Source organism: Cibotium barometz, chromosome 8, assembly GCF_041138505.1.
Source record: "Cibotium barometz isolate CiBa-2024 chromosome 8, ASM4113850v1, whole genome shotgun sequence".
NCBI lineage: Eukaryota > Viridiplantae > Streptophyta > Polypodiopsida > Cyatheales > Cibotiaceae > Cibotium > Cibotium barometz.
The window spans coordinates 57,343,339-57,365,125 of record NC_141053.1 but is presented as its reverse complement, the minus strand read 5'-3'; the positions used below and the strand labels follow the sequence as shown (position 1 = coordinate 57,365,125).

Sequence of the window (21,787 nt, the reverse complement as noted above, 5' to 3'; positions counted from 1 at the left end):
TTTTCCCTGATTCTCTCCACCTCTTCACTTTTCCCAGAATATCTCCCAGAATATCTCCACACTTCTCAGAATATCTCCACACTTCCTAAATCTTCTCATGCTACCCTTTATTCTCTCTCCCAGTAGATTCTTCTCACCTCTTCACAGGTTCTTTCACATTTACACATCCTCTTTTACAGCCTCTAACCAAGGGCTTGTTCCCGCACACACCCTATTCACTTGCATATTTCAACATAAGGCGCAATTGTAGATATTTGTACTAGTTAAGGAAAACTCCATTAGGATTCTGATAGACCTCCATACCAAGAAAGGAGTGGAGAAGTACTATATCAATCATCTAAATTTGATCAGAGCTATTCAATCAGTGATGAGGGATCAACAAATCATCAACATATAAGACGCTCAAATAGATCAAAGCATCCTGAGCAAAGACATAGAAATTGCTGTATGCAAAGCATCTTTGGAAACCAAAGGAAAGAAAGAATGCATCAATCTTGTCATACCATGCCTTGGGTGTTTGTTCAAACCATAAAGGGCTTTGTCCAATCTGTACACCTTACCCTTGTGCCTAGGAACTTGAAAACCTAGAGGTTGTTCCAATATAGACCTCCTCATGCAAGTCACCATTGAGAAAGGGACATCCATCTAAAAACTGGCTAGTAAGGATGAGCGGAGAGAGCAAGAACTGTCTAGATAGTGGTGTGTCTAGCTATAGGGGAAAAAGTTTCCTCATTAGTCAATATCCTCAATTTGAGAATACCCCTTTGTAACCAATCTAGCTTTGTGTTTGTCCAAAGAACCTCGGCATGAAACTTGGTCTTAAAGACCCACTTGACCCCAATGACCTAGCTATGCAAAAGCTCCCATGTACCATTCCTTTCAATGGAATCAATCTCGGCCTCCATGGCTGCCTGCCACTTAGGAAGAGCAAGAGCCTCTTTAGCTATAGCAGGCTCATATGAGCGCACCACTTTACTCATCAAGGTGAAGCTATTGTAATCTCCATGAATGTGTCAAAGGTGATTGGATGAGGAGTCAACAAGCTAATGAAGATCAACATCTAAGAGATGAGAGTCATGCAGATGGCTTCCAACCATCTCCCAAATAAAGTTGGCCCCATAAGCCTACTAGAATGATATTTCGACTAGTGGTATCTGCTACGAAGTGTCCACCTACGACTTAAGAGTGGGCTTGTTCCAAAATAAAGACGTATTCATCCTCGCGGACACTGCGTCTCATTATTCCATCTTTTCCTTATTTGTAGAGTTTCCCTGCGATCAATTGATAGGGGGTGGATTTCTTCATGAGATGTCTTGCCCGATCCTTGTTGATTAATGCTTCGGTGGGTTAGACCATTAGCTGGGAAGTGTGCAACTTTCTCTCCCCATTTAGGAATCAAGCATAGTTGGAATAGGGGGGCATTTGTGGCAAGTCATCATCCACACCCACCGGTGGCTCTCCGTTAGGGATACACGACATATGGTTAGCAAATACATGTTGGGAGCCTTTACATACCATGATAGTAAAATCAAAATCTAGTAGGATTAGGAGCCATCTGGTGATCTTGCCTGTGGTGCAAGGTTTATTCACTAGATAAAGAAGAGCGTGATGGTCTACAAAGAAAACAAATTTGGTTGCCAGAAGGTAATGATGAAACTTTTTAATTGTATAGACCATGGCCAACCCTTCTTTTTCCGTGGTGGTATAATTTTGTTTTGGTTCATTCAATTGGTGACTAGCGAAGCTAACAGGGAAATCCCTGTTGTGTTCTCTAGGTTGAGCCAGCACACAACCAATTGAGAAAGCAGAGGCATCTATGTGGACATAGAATATGATTTCCCACAATTAGGGGATCTTAAAATGGGAGCGCTTGCCAATTCTTTTTTGAGAGTATCGTACGCTTATTGGCATTCTTCTATCTATTCAAAAATCAGCGGAGTACGTAAAGGGGATGAGCTATATTGGCATACATAAAGATGAAACACCAGTAATAAAATACATGCCCCATGAATCGCTAGAATCCCTTGATGATGTTAGTAGGGGGTGGTAGCTCAAGAATGAGTCATACCTTGCTAGGATCTGTGGAGATATCGTGTTATGAGATAATGTTGAAGAGAACGTGGGGGAGAGGGAGAGCTTGAGTTCCTTGCAAGAAAACACACACACACACACATAGAGTGCAAGACACAAGAGAGAGATGGATGGCTGAATTTTCTTCTATCTTCTTCTCTTCTCTAAAACCATATAACTAAAAGATAAGAGTACATACATAAAGGGATAGTACCTACAATAAAATACCAATGGTATGTCCATAGTGTGAACCCAACTATATGAGCTGGCGTTATAACTATGCCATAACTCTAGTACTCCAAAGTGGCTATCACACAACTTGTCATCCCACTGGTGACATATCAACCATAATCTCACCAACCATGCTAGTGGCATAAGTGTGAAAGCTATCACCCAAGCAAGTCATCAATGTTTTCTATAGCACTAGTTGAGCTTGATATCTTAACACTCCCTCTCGAGCTCAACTCTGCACACTACACTCTAAGTAAGCTCCTAAACTTTGTGAAGCTTCTCTATGCCCAATACCTTCATGAAGATGTCAATCACTTGATCCTCTGTGTTGATATACACGAGATCTACATCACTGGCTGTTGCTAGAACCTTCTTCCTCACAAAGGGATAATAAGTGTGGAAGCTATCACCCAGGCAGGTCATCAATGTTTCCTATAGCACTAGTTGATCTTGATATCTCAACACTCCCTCTCGAGCTCAACTCCACACACTACACTCTAAGTAAGCTCCTAGACTTATGGAGTTTCTATATGCCCAATGTCTTCATGATGTCAGCCACTTGATCCTTTGTGTTGACATACACCAGATCTACATCACCTGCTGTTGCTAGAACCTTCTTCCTCACAAAGTGATAATAAGCGTGGAAGCTATCACCCAGGCGGGTCATCAATGTCTGCTATAGCACAAGTTGATCTTGATATCTCAACACTCCCTCTCGAGCTTAACTCCATACACTACACTCTAAGTACACTCCTAAACTTGTGGAGCTTCTCTATGCCCAATGCCTTCATGAAGATGTCATCCACCTGATCCTCTCTGTCGACATACACCAGATCTACATCACCTCTGCTGTTGCTAGAACCTTCTCCCTCACAAAGTGATAATGCAGCTCAATGTGCTTCGTTCTAGAGTGGCATATTGGGTTACTGGCTAACTATATGCTACTCATTGTTAAAAACCCTAAAGATCTCTGTAGCTACCTCACCTCCCAACTTCTCTTTCAGTCTACTGACATGAAAGACTGGATGAAATTTGACATGTGGAGGTAGTTTTAATTTATACGCAACCATGCCAATCTGACCTCTATGGACCACAATATCTAGGAGAAAATTTTAAGCACTTTCCTATTGACAAAGTTTGAGAATCTTTAGGAACTTTCAAATAAACCAACTCTTCTGGCTCAAAAGACCGAGGTGAGCATCCCCTATCAGCATAACCGGATAGGCACTTGAAAGACCCAAACTTCAAGCCAATTCTCGATATTCCATTGTCAAGTGTCCACATTTGTACAATGCATGATCTTTGCACAATCATTGAAAAACTCTTATTTTTATACATATGTTTTGAATGGACTCTACATTCCATACAACAAAGGTTACATCCATCAAAGCACTAGAGAAAGTTCTATCAGACATTGGTTTGCATCGTGGACATGCAAAAATTGAACAAGATGAAAAAAGGTCAAAGGATGGGAAGAATGTACCTAAGAAACCTTCCATTGGGGGTGTTAAAGCAAGAAGGTTTCTATTTGAACCAACACTAGAAGGTCGTAGAAGAAGACGATCAGTGCAAATCATCATAAATACAACAGATGGAAGTGTGTTCACAATGCAGTAGTAGACCATGCAGACAATGGTCAAGCAAGAACACGGAAAGCCAAGAACTCGAATAGTTAAATAATAACCTGAAGACTTCTCAAATGAATAGATCAACGGCTGTGCCTGATTCAATTAGGAAAAAAGCATTGATTCCTTCAAGTTAAGTCTGTAATACTTTGGTTTAATCAGATGAAAATTAGTTCAGTATCTTGACCTCGTTAGAAAAATTCGTTAAGAAATTCAAAATGGTGGAATTGTCCCCATTTTTCGGGCATGGAAAATTTTCCCGGTTTCGATTTTCAGAATGACCACCAGCTTATCTCGTGCCCAGACATTCGAGGGCGAGGCCCCCAGTGGGAAACCCTGCCCCGCGTAAGAGGGAGCTGCTTCCGCTCTGCTGGAAGGTGGTAGTGGGGGGATGTCGATGATGAGCAAAGTGTCCATGGATGACAAGGGTGGGGGTGGAGTGGATGTCGATGACGTGGGCGGGGATGGGATGGATGTCGATGGTGGGCAAGGTGTCGATGATGATGAGGGTGGGGGTGGAATGGATGTCGATGACGAGGGTGGCCATGGGATGGATGTCGATGACAAGGGTGGCCGTGGGATGGATGTCGATGGTGGGCAAGCTGTTGATGATGAGGGTGGGGGTGGAGTGGATGTCGATGTGACAAGGGTGGCCGTGGGATGGATGGCAATGATGGCTGCTCTCTAAGGAGGCAGGCTCGGGTGCGAGGTCATGAGGGGGAACCAGTGTCGGGTGAGGGATGGCGCTTAGGATGGGCCATTGAGTGAGTGTAAAAGTAACGTGCCTGTGTGTGAATAATGAACCAGCAAAGCATAAAGCTGGTGTGCGTGTAGATGTGAGATGGGCAACGGTGGAGCGAAGAACAGTGGAGATGAGTGCAGCCCAGTAAAAGGGGCGAGTGGTGTGTAAAGAGAGAAATGCATCAAACAAGGGGAGGCGAAGTACTCCTGGAGAGAAATGCATCAAACAAGGGGAGGCGAAGTACTCCGGGTGAGGAGATAATAGATAAAAAAAATATGAGAGGTGAAGCGATTCTGCTGACACCAAAGTGCTGGCATCCAGGGAGATGATGGGGGATGCTGGGTCATGAGGGGATTTCTGCCTAGGAATCATCCCAGGGACTGACCCCTGGAGGTTAAGGACCCAATCTTCCTCAGGAATCCCGGAATACCCAAGGGCGGTTGCAAGATGAGGGTACTCACTTTCGTTCACTCTCTCTAAAATTGGGACATCCACGCATCTTGAGCGGAGTACCTCAATCGTGATATTGCCATGAATTAAAACACGACATGTGCCTCCCAAGCCTAAAGCGACATATCTCAAACGAGATACCAACTAATGCCGCGCTAGCAGGTCCGGGTTTCCAATCATCCTCCATGTCACCAATACAGGTCACTGCCACCACATTATCTCGATCGAGATATTCATGCCACTCGGATCCACATCAATGCCACGATGTATCCCCCTAGGCATATTTGACTAGCCCATCTCCACCGTCCACGTATCTTGAACGAGATACTGAAATAAAATCTCGACCATTCATTGTTCGAGGTATAGGGATACAATCTCCACCGTCCACATATCTCGAACGAGATATTGAGATCAAATCTTGAGCATTGAAATACCTCGTTCGAGGTAAAGAGATGCAATTTCCATCATCCAAATATCTCATTCGAGGTACAGAGATGCAATCTCCACCGTCCAAATATCTCGTTCGAGGTACAGAGATGCAATCTCCACCGTCCATTCATGCACATTAGAAGATGCGATCCCAGCCGTTTAAATATCTCGATCGAGGTATTTAATGAATCTCGACCGTCGACATACCCGGTCGTGGTAATGACTTAAAATCTAAGCTTTCCATGTACCTCAAACTAGATACTAATATCAAATCTCAGTCGTCGATCCTTCACCAACCCTAAAATTAAGTGTGTATCTTGGCCGTTTGTTTCACTAACCCTAAAATCGAGAGCGTACACCTTGCAAACCCTAAAGTGCATGATGCCACTGAACCTTGTTCAAGGTTATAAAATCGAAAAACTTTTTTTTTGCCTCATTGTCAGAAGTCGTTTGCACTCTCCTTGCTCTCTTGATTTGGATTAGCATTAGTGGGCCCATTAGCATTGTTTTATAGCTTCATTAGTGCTACTTAGCACTAAACATTGGACCCTTCACATTGGACCTTTCACATTGGACCTTTGTCTTAGGCTTAGGTTTTAGCATGGAGTCACACAAGGAGGGCCGCTCGTCTATTGTGGACCTCATCGTGGAGATAGACCGCGAGTTAGCAACTATCGTAGGAGTGCTAGAGACACACCGTCTACATTACATATTGTGGCAGACTCGGAGACGATGCTTTCGTCCCTTCGTAGCCTTCATGATATTGTTTATGTAGATGAGTGGATAGCCCACCATCGCACTGCTCGTGTCACATGGCCTGACATATCGTCAGGTCTATGATCTTGGTCCGATTAGGGATGGAGCCTACTTAGATCTTTTCCTCGATAGTCGTGGGATGAGGCCTGGGGCGGGCAAGCCCCTTACTATTTCGCAGTGTTCGCATCCTCGTATGGCGGCACATATCTATAGTCGATATGTTGTCGCATATGGGAGGATGCCGAACAACCGCCAAATTTCCATATACTTCGCAAAGCAATTATATGCGGAGTTTGTCTTAGGGGAGGAGGTGGATTACACTAGCCATCCGTCGGGTGTGGTGGTGCACCAGCCCTTCGTGTAGCTCCTACAGATCCTTCATTTGTGCCTATGTCGACAGTCGAGGCTCTTGGCACCCAGGTTGGCATCTCGATGTACGGAGTACCACGGAGAGCATCCAGCACATGGTGCGCTTGTTCTCACGATCGATACCGATGACAAATGTCAAGGTATTTACATATTTATTACTTCTTAAGTTTTTTTGGTCATTTATTTAATGTTTATATGTACTTTTCTATATTTTCACATGAGCGGCATGGTTGATTGTGTCACGTAGGGTCCCACACCTACCACTGAGAGACTCACTCAGGAGTTGGTAGAGGCGAGAGCGGAGATTGACCGCCTTAGAGCTACATTACAGACGGCAGAGGCAGCTACTGCTGCAGAGGCAAGACATGTGAGAGAATCTGACATCCAGTAGGTAGGTAAAAGAGTTATAATTAAGATCCTAAGTTATAAATTTCTTTAAGTAATACCTGATGAGAGAGACTAATCAATTATTTTTATGCTTTACTTTTTTGTGTAGGCTCAAACTAAGGCACAGCATCACCAGATTATGGAGTGGATTGCACAGCATAGGACTGAGCAGTTGATGCTGCATGTTCGAGAGTTCCGTGGATCCTCAGACGTGACAGTGCCTTACTTGCCTTTATATCCACGGCGTGTTATAGAGGTTTTTCGATGACCTCTCCCTCAGGATGCACCACCATTCCTACGTGATGTCTGCTGCGCTCTATGTATCGAGGACATTGATAGTACTGGTGGATATGCCATGGGATGTGGACATTTTTTCCATTTGTCTTGCATCACCCAAGAGCTAGTACGCTTCTCAGCATGTCCCTCTTGCCATGCACGTGTCGACCTAGCGACATATAGAGTTTTGGGCATTGATGATCTTCACCCAGTCCTCGTTCGAGTAGATGCCAGGATTGGCAGGCCTATTGATTTTACCTCAGCTACTACTGACTTGGAACTCGACGCCTTCGATGATAGAGATCAGGAGCTTGAGGTGCCTCCAGAGATTGTGGAGTGCACATGAGTTTGATGCATACCAGAGAGTCCTTCACGAGAGCCAGATCACAGCATACAAGCATGTGGGTGGTGCTGGTCCTAGTGGCACCTCGGGTGATGGTGCTAGCAGCAGTGCTGCTTCTCATGAGCAACATGTCCTTACAGCAGCAGAGGAGCTTACACGAGCAGAGTGGCAGACACGTACCATTGTTGATTATAGATTTTGGATTTACAGAGAGAGACATCTTGCAGTAGCACGACGTAGAGAGAGGGAGAGGACTATAGCAGCTTATGGGACTTGTGAGCTCCCGAGTACACCGGCACCAGCTCATGATCATGCCTTTGAGGCAGACCTCTCCGCAGACGTTCGACGACCCCCGCAGCCGGCACAGCCTCCTCGACGTGCACAGCAGCCCTCGACGTGCACATCGAGGGCACCATCAGTTAGAGATGACGATTTTGATTGGGTTGCCGTTGATAGTAACTAAGCTCAGACTAGCTGGGTTAGCTCACTTACATTGTACTTAGATTTATGAACAATGACTAACCTCAGACTAGCTGGGGTAGCTCATTTTCATTCTAATGTACTTATTTGATGTTTATATCATTATGAGTTTTTTCATTATTGAGTATCATTACATTTTAGTTGATGTTGTTGATTTTTTTAAAAATTTTAACAGTTTGGCTATCATATTGTTTGTTGAAAATCTCCATACCATCGTACCCAAACATGCTCCAATGGGGGGAACCACACTTTGGGGGGAGCCCACTCCCACATGTTTGCAAAGTTTGGTTCCCATCGGAGCATGATTGGGTTAGTAATTAGTGCCCACTGTGGATATTTCAAGTCTCTTGGTGCTTAAGAGGCCATGGAAAATCTGGGCCTTTCCCATCCCATCGTACTCAAACATGCTCCGATGGAAACCAAACTTTGCAAGCATGTGGGGGGGACCCACCCCCACATGCTTGCAAAGTTTGGTCACGATCAGAGCATATTTGGATTGGTAATTAGCAGCCAGTGTGGATTTTTCGAGTCTCTTAGTGCTTAAGAGGCCATGGAAAATCCGAGCCTTCCCCATACCATCGCACCCAAACATGCTCCGATGGGAACCAAACTTTACAAGCATGTGGGGGGAGCCAACCCCCACATGCATACAAATTTTAGTCATAATCAGAGCATGTTTGGATTGGTAATTAGCGGCCAGCATGGATTTTTCAAGTCTCTTGGTGCTTAAGAGGCCATGGAAAATCTGGGCCTTCCCCATACCATCGTACCCAAACATGCTCCGATGGGAACCAAACTTTGCAAGCATGTGGGAGGGGCCCACTCCCACATGTTTGCAAAGTTTGGTCACAATCAAAGCATGTTTGGATTGGTAATTAGTGCCCAGTGTGGATTTTTCAAGTCTCTTGGTACTTAAGAGGCCATGGAAAATCCGGGCCTTCCCCATACCATCATACACAAACATGCTCCGATGGGAACCAAACTTTGCATGCATGTGGGAGGGGCCCACCCCCACATGTTTGCAAAGTTTGGTCACAATCGGAGCATGTTTGAATCGGTAATTAGCGGCCAGTGTGGATTTTTTGAGTCTCTTGGTGCTTAAGAGGCCATGGAAAATCCGGGCCTTCCCCATAACATCATACCCAAATATGCTCCGATGGGAACCAAACTTTGCAAGCATGTGGGAGGGGCCCACCCCCACATGCTCCGATGGGAACCAATCTTTGCAAGCATGTGGGAGGGGCCCACCCGCACATGTTTGCAAAGTTTGGTGACAATCGAAGCATGTTTAGATTGGTAATTAGCGGCCAGTGTGGATTTTTTGAGTCTCTTGGTGCTTAAGAGGCCATGGAAAATCCGGGCCTTCCCCATACCATCGTACCCAAACATGCTCCGATGGGAACCAAACTTTGCAAGCATGTGGGGGGAGCCCACCCCCACATGCATGCAAAGTTTAGTCATAATCAGAGCATGTTTGGATTGGTAATCAGCGGCCAGTGCAAATTTTTCAAGTCTCTTGGCGCTTAAGAGGCCATGGAAAATCCGGGCCTTCCCCATACCATCATACCCAAACATGCTCCGATGGGAACCAAACTTTGTAAGCATGTGGGAGGGGCCCACTCCCACATGTTTACAAAGTTTGGTCACAATAGAAGCATGTTTGGATTGGTAATTAGTGCCCAGTGCGGATTTTTCAAGTCTCTTGGTGCTTAAGAGGCCATGGAAAATCCGGGCCTTCGCCATACCATCGTACCCAAACATGCTCCAATGGGAACCAAACTTTGCAAGCATGTGGGGGGAGCCCACCCCCACATGCATGCAAAGTTTAGTCATAATCGGAGCATGTTTGGATTGATAATTAGTGTTCAGTGCGGTTTTTTCAAGTCTCTTGGTGCTTAAGAGGCCATGGAAAATCCGAGCCTTCCCCATACCATCGTACCCAAACATGCTCTGATGGGAACCAAACTTTGCAACAATGTGGAAGGGGCCCATCCCCACATGTTTGCAAAGTTTGGTCATAATCGGAGTATGTTTGGATTGTTAATTAGCGGCTAGTGTGGATTTTGCAAGTCTCTTGGTGCTTAAGAGGCCATGGAAAATCCGGGCCTTCTCCATACCATCGTACCCAAACATGCTCCGATGGGAACCAAACTTTGCAAGAATGTGGGAGGGGCCCACCCCCACATGTTTGCAAAGTTTGGTCACAATCAAAGCATGTTTGGATTGGTAATTAGTGCCCAGTGCGGATTTTTCAAGTCTCTTGGTGCTTAAGAGGCCATGGAAAATCCGGGCCTTCCCCATACCATCGTACCCAAACATGCTCTGATGGGAACCAAACTTTGCAAGCATGTGGGAGGGGCCCACTCCCACATGTTTGCAAAGTTTGGTCACAATCAAAGCATGTTTGGATTGGTAATTAGTGCCCAGTGTGGATTTTTCAAGTCTCTTGGTGCTTAAGAGGCCATGGAAAATCCGGGCCTTCCCCATACCATCGTACCCAAACATGCTCCAATGGGAACCAAACTTTGCAAGCATGTGGGAAGGGCCTACCCCCACATGTTTGCAAAGTTTGGTGACAATCGAAGCATGTTTAGATTGGTAATTAGCGGCCAGTGTGGATTTTTTGAGTCTCGGTGCTTAAGAGGCCATGGAAAATCCGGGCCTTCGCCATACCATCGTACCCAAACATGCTCCGATGGGAACCAAACTTTGCAAGCATGTGGGGGGAGCCCACCCCCACATGCATGCAAAGTTTAGTCATAATCAGAGCATATTTGGATTTGTAATTAGCGGCCAGTGCGAATTTTTCAAGTCTCTTGGTGCTTAAGAGGCCATGGAAAATCCGGGCCTTCCCCATACCATCATACCCAAACATGCTCCGATGGGAACCAAACTTTGCAAGCATGTGGGAGGGGCCCACTCCCACATGTTTGCAAAGTTTGGTCACAACAATCGAAGCATGTTTGGATTGGTAATTAGTGCCCAGTGCGGATTTTTCAAGTCTCTTGGTGCTTAAGAGGGCATGGAAAATCCGGGCCTTCCCCATACCATCGTACACAAACATGCTCCGATGGGAACCAAACTTTGCAAGAATGTGGGAGGAGCCCACCCCCACATGCATGCAAAATTTAGTCATAATCGGAGCATGTTTGGATTGGTAATTAGTGTCCAGTGCGGATTTTTCAAGTCTCTTGGTGCTTAAGAGGCCATGGAAAATCCGGGCCTTCCCCATACCATCGTACCCAAACATGCTCCGATGGGAACCAAACTTTGCAACCATGTGGAAGGGGCCCACCCCCACATGTTTGCAAAGTTTGGTCATAATTACTTGGTCAAATAGATTACATAAGCATACATCCTACTTGCCAATTGCCAAATCTACATAAGTCGTCCCCTAACCATCTATCCACATTTGGCCACCATCATCTAGTGTCTAAACTAGGAACTGTCGATTGCCCAAGTGCTACCCACAACACTACTCTTCATATAAGAGGACTTTCAAAATGGAGCACATCCCACCATATTAATAATACGAGGGTGCAACATTGAGCAAATGCTTTTCAAACATCTTCATTGAATTTTTTTCCCTCCTGAACAAAAGAGGTAAAACTTCAAACTTATGGTAAATAAAATATAAATTAAAAATTATAATAGTAAAAACATTATGTTACTTCATAAAGTTTTAGAATGATAATAACTTTTAGAACTTAATAAATAATAGTAAATTTTAATATTGTTACGTTTTTTAAATTTTTAATCAAGTTAAATAAAATAAATTCTTTTCCAAATGTAGAAATTACGTCACAACAACATCTAAGTTGCAATGTAAAATGAATTTACTAGTGGAGCCAACCACATTAAAGATAATTTATGTGCCATTGGTTGTAAATACATATAAATGTTCAAATTCACCTCATGATGTAAAAATAGCTTTTATAAGTTTATTAAACAACATGATGTTACTAAGTTTTTTTAAAACAAAAGGATTTCTATGTTATCTTCACCACATGTATCACATAAAGAGTCTTTAGCCAAAGAGGAAAAATTATCTAATGTAAGTGTAGGCTCACAATCTCGTAATGTCCACGTGATGGAGATGTACCATGTGATAGCGAAAAAATGCAGGTCAAAGAAATCCAAAAATATTCTTCACATAGTAATTTATAGTTACATCTAAAGTGGACACATCCATTTGTGGCATGTGGTATAATAGCCTTTAGCATCATATGTAATTCTATCTTTGATGTCGACCGCAAAAGCTGGTCTTACACTTCCTCTTGATAATAAGATGTGTGCTAAACATTTGGATAAAATAACAGGGCAAATAATGCAAACTTTGAAAATGGTTATAGCCTTAGTTATATAACTTATGATTATTTTTATAAAAGACAAAACCAATTTTGTAAGGAAATCTCATTATGACTCTTTGATTTAATTGTGAGAAAATGTCAAAAATACCCGTGTGTGGAAGTGGAGACACTCATGTCAGGAGGGGAGATTACACCCAATGGTCCTCCGTTATTTTTTTCATGCTTTTATGTGCTATCATATGTTTTTTCATAGTTTGCTTTATGTACACATGGTCGTTCAATTCTAGTTGAAAGGATAAGTGTGTGGTGAGAGATTACTCCTTGTACCAAGATCATGTCACTAGTATCAAAGCCAAGAGAGAAAATTCAAAATCTTACAAAATGAGAAGCCAAACTTCAAAGAAAGGCTTGACCCTTAGACAAAGGAAACCAAAAGTAAGGACCTTTGGACAAACCTCTTCCTAAAAATCCCCATTCATAAATGCATTCTTCATATTCATCTAATGAAGATGCCATTCACGAGATGCAACCAAAGCCATCATGGATCTTAAAGTTTCCATCTTACAAAGTCTCTCCATAGTCTATCCCATAAGTCTATAAATTATTTAGCAAGTGATCTTACCTTATACTTAATTATAGAACCATCGAAGTTATGCTTTATCTTATACACCTACTCACAACGTAAGGCCTTGTCAACTAGAAATGTAAGTAAATACCATTTCTTAGAAGACCAAGGAGATGATCTGTTTTATGTTGTCATGTTGGGATTGATTGTGAGGAGTGCAATTGATTGCGTGTAACTAACATGATTAAGATTATTGTGAGTAATAGTTGATGAGGACGCCATATGGTTGTAGGCTTATAGATAGTGCATATTTAACATTTACAGTATCGTGCATAGTTATTTCATTTATTTGATGAGAATATCATATGGATGCAAGCTTGTACATAGCGCATATTTAACGTTTATAATATCATGCAGAGTTATTTGGGCACGTGCCAACATTTTGTTATTATGTTCGCCACCCATTTTGTATAGTTGGGACATGCTATAATTTGTACATATGTGGGTGCAATTATTTATAGTTGTACCTTAGTTGAATGACTTATGGTTATTTTTGTAAAAGACAAGCCCAATTTTGTAAGGAAATCTAATTATGGCTCCTTGTTCTGATTGTGAGAAAATATCAAAAATGCATACGTGTGGAAGTGGAGCCACTCGCGTCGAGAGGGAAGATTGCACCCAATGGTTGTCTTGTGTTATTTTTCTTCATGCTTTTATGTGCTATCATATGTTATTCTACAATTTGATTTATTTGTACATGGTCATTCAATTCTAGTTTGAAGGCTAAGTGTGGTGAGAGATTACTCCTTGTACACCAAGATCATGTCACTGGTATCAAAGCCTGCAAGGGAGAAAATTCAAAATCTTGCAAACGAGACCTCTTCCTAAAAATCCACATTCATAAATGAATTCTTCACGTTCATCTAGTGAAGATACCACCCCCACGAGATGCAACCAAAGCTATCATGGACCTTACAATTTCCATGTTGAGAGAGTCACTCCAAAGTGTATCCCATAAGTTCACAAACCATTTAGCAAGTGACCTTGCCTTGTACTTGATTATACAACCATCCCAGTTACGCTTTATCTTATACACCTACTCACAACATATGGCCTTGTCATGTGGAAATGTAAGTAAATACCATGTCTTAGAAGACCAAGGATATGATCTTTTCATATCTCTAGGTGTAGAATGAACATTGGACATATTCTATATAACAATAAATGCGGTGTGACTCCTACAAATACCTTGAGGGTAAAAACAGTTCGGCCCCACGCTTTACCATGACAAAGGCTGTTGAAGCTTCCCTTCCTAAGACATGTGCTTTCCTTCTAGGATATGACAGACAATGTCACCAAATCCATTCTCAGGATTGATAGATAGCCTAGCAACCATGTATGGGGGACCCTATCAAGGCCCCTACCTCGACAAAGGATTGAAAGGTCGTAAATTATAATATTCTCAAGGTCGTAAATTATGATATTTTCTGGTATTATCATGAGAAAATTCTTGGTATTAAAAAATATCATCCTCACAAAGTTTGGAGCTTCACCATTTGAAGTTGGCGCGAATTTAAAGATGCGTTGCTTATCTTAATTTGATTTGGTTCATGTTAGCTAGCTAACTGTCTACTTGTAATTTGGACCGCCAGCCCTATAGAAGTGGGGGCTGGGCCTCACTCATTCCGTCTTATTATAGTGAATACGCAAGGTATGAAGGCAAACTCGAGTAGCTAGAGGTCTCCACATAGGCAGAAAATCTGGCAAACAGTCCACCAGCCCATGCGTCAACAATAAGCATGCTGCTTCCTTAAGGAAAACCACAAATATAAGTACAGTCCAGTCCATTTGGGTGAATTCTTGGGTAAAGAGATGTGTGTGGCCCCAAGGCAATGGAAAGTACAGAAAATGGTCCTGCACATGCCTGCCACTGCCCAGTCGGTGTAATTACCCTTGGTAGTTGTTCTGTCAATGATCTCTCCACTAGCACAACTCCATCACCAAATGCACCGCATTCTGGTCTCAATAGACATCCTTGATCCCCACGACATATTATGGATATGAACATGGGTAGAAGTATGGTTATGGCTATGGATATTAATGTGGATACAGATATGAAGTACTAATGGATATGGATGTGTAACCGGATGTGGATGTGGATGTGTTTACCTGAATTGGTACAGCTTTGGATATGCCTATCTCAGAGCTTTCCAAGAACAATTTTTTGGTAGTCGCATCACGCATTCATTAACCCTTGTTGTATGTACGACTCCCACAGTGCCACAACTGCAAACTAGCAGGACCACAAATCTGGGTGAGACCATGTTGTGTCTTTCCACATTGCAAGTCACCTATGATAAGAACACGCATTTCGATAGCTACCTGTTAAACCAGTTAATAACCTGCAAGTGAGCCACATTTGGCATACATGTCAACTGACACATTTCCAACAAGCTCCATTTTTCCTGCAAATCCCAACATGTATTTCAGCTTCTTGTCTGTGGTTCCTATGCTGCCACAAGCTCTCAAGCACAAGCAAAAGTGAAAACATATGGACAGGCACCCTGCAGCAAGTAAAAGTGAAAGCATATGGACAGACAGCCTGCAGTTGCATATGTTCAAAACAAATCAGTGCTTCCTTATTACCATGCCCATGCTGGGCATATCCTGCAAGAAGTGCATTCCATGAGACTGCACCTGCATCTTGACTGAACACGTGTCAAACACTTCTTATGCTTTCGCAAGAAAGCAGCATTTGGCATACATATCGACCAATATGTTGCCAACAAGGTCTCTCTCCAATACTTTCTTAGAAATATCGGCGTGTATTTCTTGGCCCTTGCCTGTGGCACAAGCTTTCAAGCTACAAACAAAGGTGACAGCATCTAGTGAGACACCCTCAACTTGCATCCATTCATGACAGTTCAAGGCCTCCTTACCACACCTATACTGGTCAAATCCTGCAATTAAAGTATTCCATAAGACCACATCTTGAACTCAAAGCTCGTCAAACAGAGTCTACTTTTGCAAAGTGAGGCTTGAGCCGCATTTGGTATACACATCAAGAGCAGTGCCAACATCAAAATCTTTTTCAATCCAGTTCCAGCACTCCAGTCCATCATGTGCAGCATTATCTCAATCACATGCTGTGTGTGCCACTCACCATTTAGCGAACTGTTGTCATCACCCCAGATAACTACAAGAAGTTCATGTCCCTTGAGATTCTGCTGGAAATCCTTAAGAACATCTTCAAGGCTCGTATGACCTGATCATGCCCCGAGCGGAGTGTTGTATGGCTATTGCCGGTTCTTGGATCATCATAACAGAAGAGAATGAGTCATGGGGGACTAACGTGTTAAGTCAGTAAAACAAGGCTTTAATGATGCATTTTATACTACATGCTGCACAAAAGTACCATGTCAAGATCTTATTCGACTCATATGCAAGAGTGAGGGCATAGCAAGATGATGACCTGAGGTGCATAACATTCTACTCTCTCTCTCTTACACACACACACACACACACGTGCGCGCGCACACTCTCTCAGAAATACAAATTGCAGGGCAATAGTAACAAAAGAAATGCAGAAATTCTGTCTGCTATATTAATATCAGCCTCACATTCGCTTTTTTACAAGATTTTGGAGGAGCAGTGTGCTCAATTGTTGTTGGAATCTTTCAAAGGGAGCTCAGGTGCCCCACATTATCAGTTCAGTGGGCTGGCTGCCATCTCCAGACGGTGATTCCCCCATCACTGCCACCCAAGAAGAGCAAGCCCGCAGATCCTGTGTCCATCGCCCGGATGGGATCGGCAGTGAACAAGACACCCCTCTCTGTGAATGAGGGCAATTCCAAAATGCGGACTGTGCTGTCACTGTAGGCACAGAAGAGTATGGGTTTGTCGTCTTGATCAATGACCCCGCAGAGAGCCAGCACCGAGGAGCATCCTTCTTTTGCAGCTTCAGGCGGATAGGTGTACTGGAGCTGCAAGACTGGTGATGAGTGGGTGGAAGAAGATGTGTTGAGCCCCCACACCTTAAGGATGCCATCCAGGGAGGTAGAGAACACATACTGCTCCCAAGCCAGGAGTTTGGTGACAGGCCCCGTGTGGCTTTGAAGCGCTTGCAAGCACTTGCCCGTATTGAGGTCCCACACTCTGATTGTGCCATCCGTAGAGCCGGAGTAGAAGAGTTTGGTGCCGTCGCAGGAAGGCTCCAAGGTTACGACGGAAGCACTGTGACCGGAGAGGGAGGCAGTGGGAAGGAAGGAGACCGTGGCAGGGTCAAACCTCCACATCAAGATGGCGCCCTTCTCCATGCCCGCCAAAAGAACATCACCGCAAGAAGCCAGGGAGAGGACTTGGCCACCGTCGGCAGCTTGGAGGCTCTGATGGGTATTGCTGCGAAGGTTCCAGGCCCTCACCTCGTCCCTGAGGCCCAGGAAAAGCCAGTCGGGGTCACAGTAGCTGTTGAAGAGGCAACCCACGGTGCCCCTCATGGGGAGCGCCTCTGTGCATTGGCCTGTGCTGCAATCCCATGCACGCACCATGGAATCTTGCCCCGCAGTGTAGAGTTTTGTGGAGCCCCGCGGGAGGGCGATCCCCGTCACGCAGTGCTGGTGGCCGGCCAGGCAGGTGAGGAAAACTGCGTCTTTCGTGGTGCTGGTGAAATCCAGGGTCTTCTGCCGCTGCTTCCCGGAGTCGACCTCTTTCGCTGCTGGTGAGGGCCTGCGCCAGACTCGAGGGCCCAGCTGTTGCTGAAGCTGTGCTGTGGCAGCCACCTCTGCTGCTGCTGGTGCGGGAGGAGAAGAACCGGCGGGCAGAGCGTGGGCGAACTTGCAAGGCGACCTAGTGCAGCGACCTTGCAACCAGAAACTGCAGACAGGAACGTCGCGTGGGCGGTGCCTTCTGGGTGCTACTGTTGCGGATGGCGGAGCAAAGGGATGACGATGCTGCTGGTGGTGGTGGTGATGCCTAACGGCGACAGCCATGGCTATGGAAGGAAGCTCGGCGGCGATGAGGTAAAAAGCTGAGAGCTATGGTTATGAAAGCAAGCAAAACAGGCGGCGATGAGGGCAAGAAAAAAACGAGGGAGAGCAATGGCGCGATGACGAAGGTACAAGGAGGACAGGACTGGGGTTTTATAGCACAAAAGCTGCGCGTCCAGGCGCGTTACAGTTTGCACGAACTGGTAAATCTTTATACTCCCCAAAAAGAAAAAGAAAAAAAGAATGTTCCGGAAACTACTTGTTTCGGACACCACAAGTATTAAATCTTAAAATTACATGGGTTCATTTTGTGGTACCCGTCCCCTATAATAACATTTTAAAAATATATGCTAGCTGTCAAAAAGTCTTTTGTATCTAAAAATATTTTTGTGTTATTTAAAGAAATTATTAAAAATGATTACATAAACATTTTAGCTAGTATGTTAAATTGTGTCCTATCATCGGGATCGACATTTATAAACTACTCTTCTTTAAAAAATGCATTGAATGTTTGTTTTTCCTAGATTTTCAATTAAGACATTGAACTCTTCTCTAAATTATGCTTTGAAATTTCGTGTTAGTGGGGCCTGAGCTCTAACGTTTACATACATTGTAATGTATCCTATAAAGTGTAAAACTCCTTGCTTTTGTGAGCAAGTAAAGCTTCTCCAACTTGTTGATCACTATACGCAATGAAGGATTTGCTCGCATCAAAAAAACCCAAAGTACTTAGATAAGTTGTAGACGATCATTTTTAAAATGAGTGTCGCAGATCATGGGACATCTTAGATACACTTAAGTTACCATTTCAAGTGTCCATCTCTAAACTATGCTTTGAAAATCGTGTTAGTGCACATGCCATAAATATTCTCTCTCATTATTACCTTCCCTCTTCATCCTGATTGAATTTGGAGAGGGGCATAGGAGAGAAGTCCCTCTTTCATGCTTTGGTTCATGGAGTTTTTATGTCCCAAAGGTGGACTGCGGGGCATACGTCCTAATGATGCATGAAGAAATTGTATGCATCAATAATGAATACAACTATTTTCATGTTTAATGGTGTGTATTTCATCTTCTATTTGTATTTCATCGATAATGAATACAACTATTTTCATGTTTAATGGTGTTTAATGGTGTGTATTTCATCTTCTATTTGTATGAAGCTTTGAAGTGAATACTTTTCAACACTAGTTTATGGCTCTTTGTATTTTCTACTTTAATGATGTCTTTGCAAATATAAAAAATTTCCACTCTTAAAGTTAAAGCTTAATTGAATTTTTATATACTATGCAGATGTAGTGATGGAGAAAGAGAGAAAGAAAGATCCACTCATAATGTACCAAGGGAGTACCGCCATAGCCATGGAAAGCTTGAAGCTCCAAGAAAGTATGATTTTATTAGTAAAAATGATTAGCTGATCCTAATTACAATTAGTTCACTTATATACTTACCCACCTTTTCACACTTTATTAAGATTGGGCTCCCACACTTGCCCGATCATGTCCATGCCCATGGGCTTCCCTTATGTCCAAACCATGTTTTGGACATACTTTCTTGTCCTATACATTGTTTTGTGTCGTGTATGTTATCGATGACTTATTTTTATGACTTACTTTGTGAAATGAAATGCTTTGTGCAAGAAATCACTACAGCGTGAGGAGGGTATGACGATTAGGTCTGATGTGCCTGTATTGCATTGTAGTGATTTGAACCTATTTTATCGTCTAGATATTGTTAGGTGTATTGTTCATGTGTTATTTTGTCAAATGAAAGGGTCTATTTGAGAAATCGTTATCCAAGTTAACTTTTTCAATAGTTTTTGTATTATTTTGTGTTTTGAAGCGCTAAGCGTGATAAATCACTACAACGTGAGGATTGTGTTGTGATTGTATCTAATATGCCCAAATCGCGTTGTAGTGATTTGTTGCTATTTTATTGTCCTATGTATTTATTGAGAAACTTATCATGTAACATTATGACTATTTTTTCAGATGGCGCATACGAAGAAGACTCATCTACAAATGATCCTAAAGTAGGTAAAGAAGCTAGTTCGGGAAAGAAAATGTTTGCATTGTGCTCAATGAAGAGACGCAGATACGACCAACATAGATCCGTCCTTCTTAAACTAAAGAAGGTGGAGAAACATATGCATTGCGTGGTTCCAAAGTTACCATTCCAGTGCGTAGTCCAGTCGATATGGGAAGATTTTGGCATTAATATGCGTTGGCAGGCCTCTGCTCTAGGATGTTTGCAAGAGGCTATGGAAGACTGGCTTGTCGAGTTTTTTCAGGATAGCTACGTCCTTGCCGCGCATGCACACAGAATCACTGATGCCGAAAGACATGAACTCGCTTCGTTTGCTCAGGTTCAGATATGACCGTACGTTGGAGCCCGTCCTACTTTAGTGAGACGAGAATGAAATGAATTTTGGAAATCCCTCCTTTGACGAAGAAAGTTAAGCTCATAGAAGTGACAGAGCCTAGTCATTCTCGTGACACAAGGCTCAACGCACAAAGGATTGGAGACCAAGCCAGGATGCAGGAGCTCCAAGAATTGCGGTTGAAGAAAGCGGCTATTCAGGAAATGCATAAGTCGAATGTTAGAGCTTTAAGTTATTTTGTCCCCTCGTTTCAAGTTAGACTTCGGTGCAAGACACCGTGTAATTTTTCTCTTTCAATGCAGAGGAGATTGATGTTTTATCCAATGTTTCAAGGGAGATCAACGATAGAATTATCATAGCAGTTCTAAGGTTTCCTACGTCCTTGTCATCATCTTAATTGTAAAGTGGCTTGCTTGTCCAAAGTAACTAATATAATGTAATTTTCTTGTGCAGTTTCATTATATCAAATCTCCCATTCGATGTTTAAAATCGTGTATATATTGTAGATTCCCTCCTTTCTTCAGTTCTTACTGCATAACATACTTCATTGGTTGATGTATGTCCATGGTTTAGTCCGATAAATTTTGATGTAGCTCAAATAATTCTAATGACATACAATGAAGAGTAAGTGACATGCAATCTCATTTATAGTCTTAGTATTATGACCTAAATTTACTATATATTTTTGATGTTACTTCTGATACTCCTAATTGCAGTTCACACTGGAGTTTGATCCTTTACGATATGGAATCCAAGACTTGTTACTTGGCCAATTCAGGTGAAGAATTCCATGGCACCGTGAGACAGTAAGGCCACACAATCATTATTTATATATCGTAACGAGTTGGGGAGAGAGAGAGAGAGAGAGAGAGAGAGAGAGAGAAGGAGAATTAGCTAGAGAACTTTTAGTATTGACAACAGTATTGTTTCGTGCAGATCAGTTAGAATAACTGATGGCCATAGTTGCGGTTGGAGGGTGTGCTACAACGCAAAGTTGTTGCTACACTTAGTTCTCTCATTGCCCGCAAAAAATGTAGGCATGCTCCTTTTTTTTAAATGACATCTTACTTTCCTTCCTCATTCTTTGACGGCACACGTCTTTTTTTTTTGGCTTTTTGTAGAATCCACGATTATCAGAATACTCCGATGTGGATTTAGGGTTGTTCAGGGAAGAGACCATTGAGCATATTATTATCAACATTCATAGTAGACCGCCCAATATCCCTATTGCGTTTGTGCCCCCTCCACCACGGCCGCGGGACCAGGACCACCGCCATGGCAATACCCCCGAACACAAGTCCACAGGTTGGTTGTCGAGCTTCCAGAATTTGATGGATCTGAAGACGTCAATTTGGAAGCTTCGAGTTCCCAATAATAGCAAACTACGCA

The 21,787-nt window shown here is 43.1% G+C and overlaps 1 protein-coding gene across 1 annotated transcript; it reads right to left on the bottom strand.

Moving 5' to 3' along the window:
• Positions 1-16,743: 16,743 nt before the first annotated feature.
• On the bottom strand, positions 16,744-18,021 carry LOC147636462 (zinc finger CCCH domain-containing protein 17-like). Its single transcript, XM_086802122.1, has one exon. It carries the CDS (start codon positions 18,019-18,021, stop codon positions 16,744-16,746), a length of 1,278 nt encoding a protein of 425 aa, XP_086658248.1.
• Between the last annotated feature and the right edge of the window lie 3,766 nt (positions 18,022-21,787).

Bases quoted from the DNA above. Each gene is read 5' to 3' on its own strand.
- LOC147636462 (XM_086802122.1), bottom strand. From the start codon at position 18,021: ATGGCTGTCGCCGTTAGGCATCACCACCACCACCAGCAGCATCGTCAT.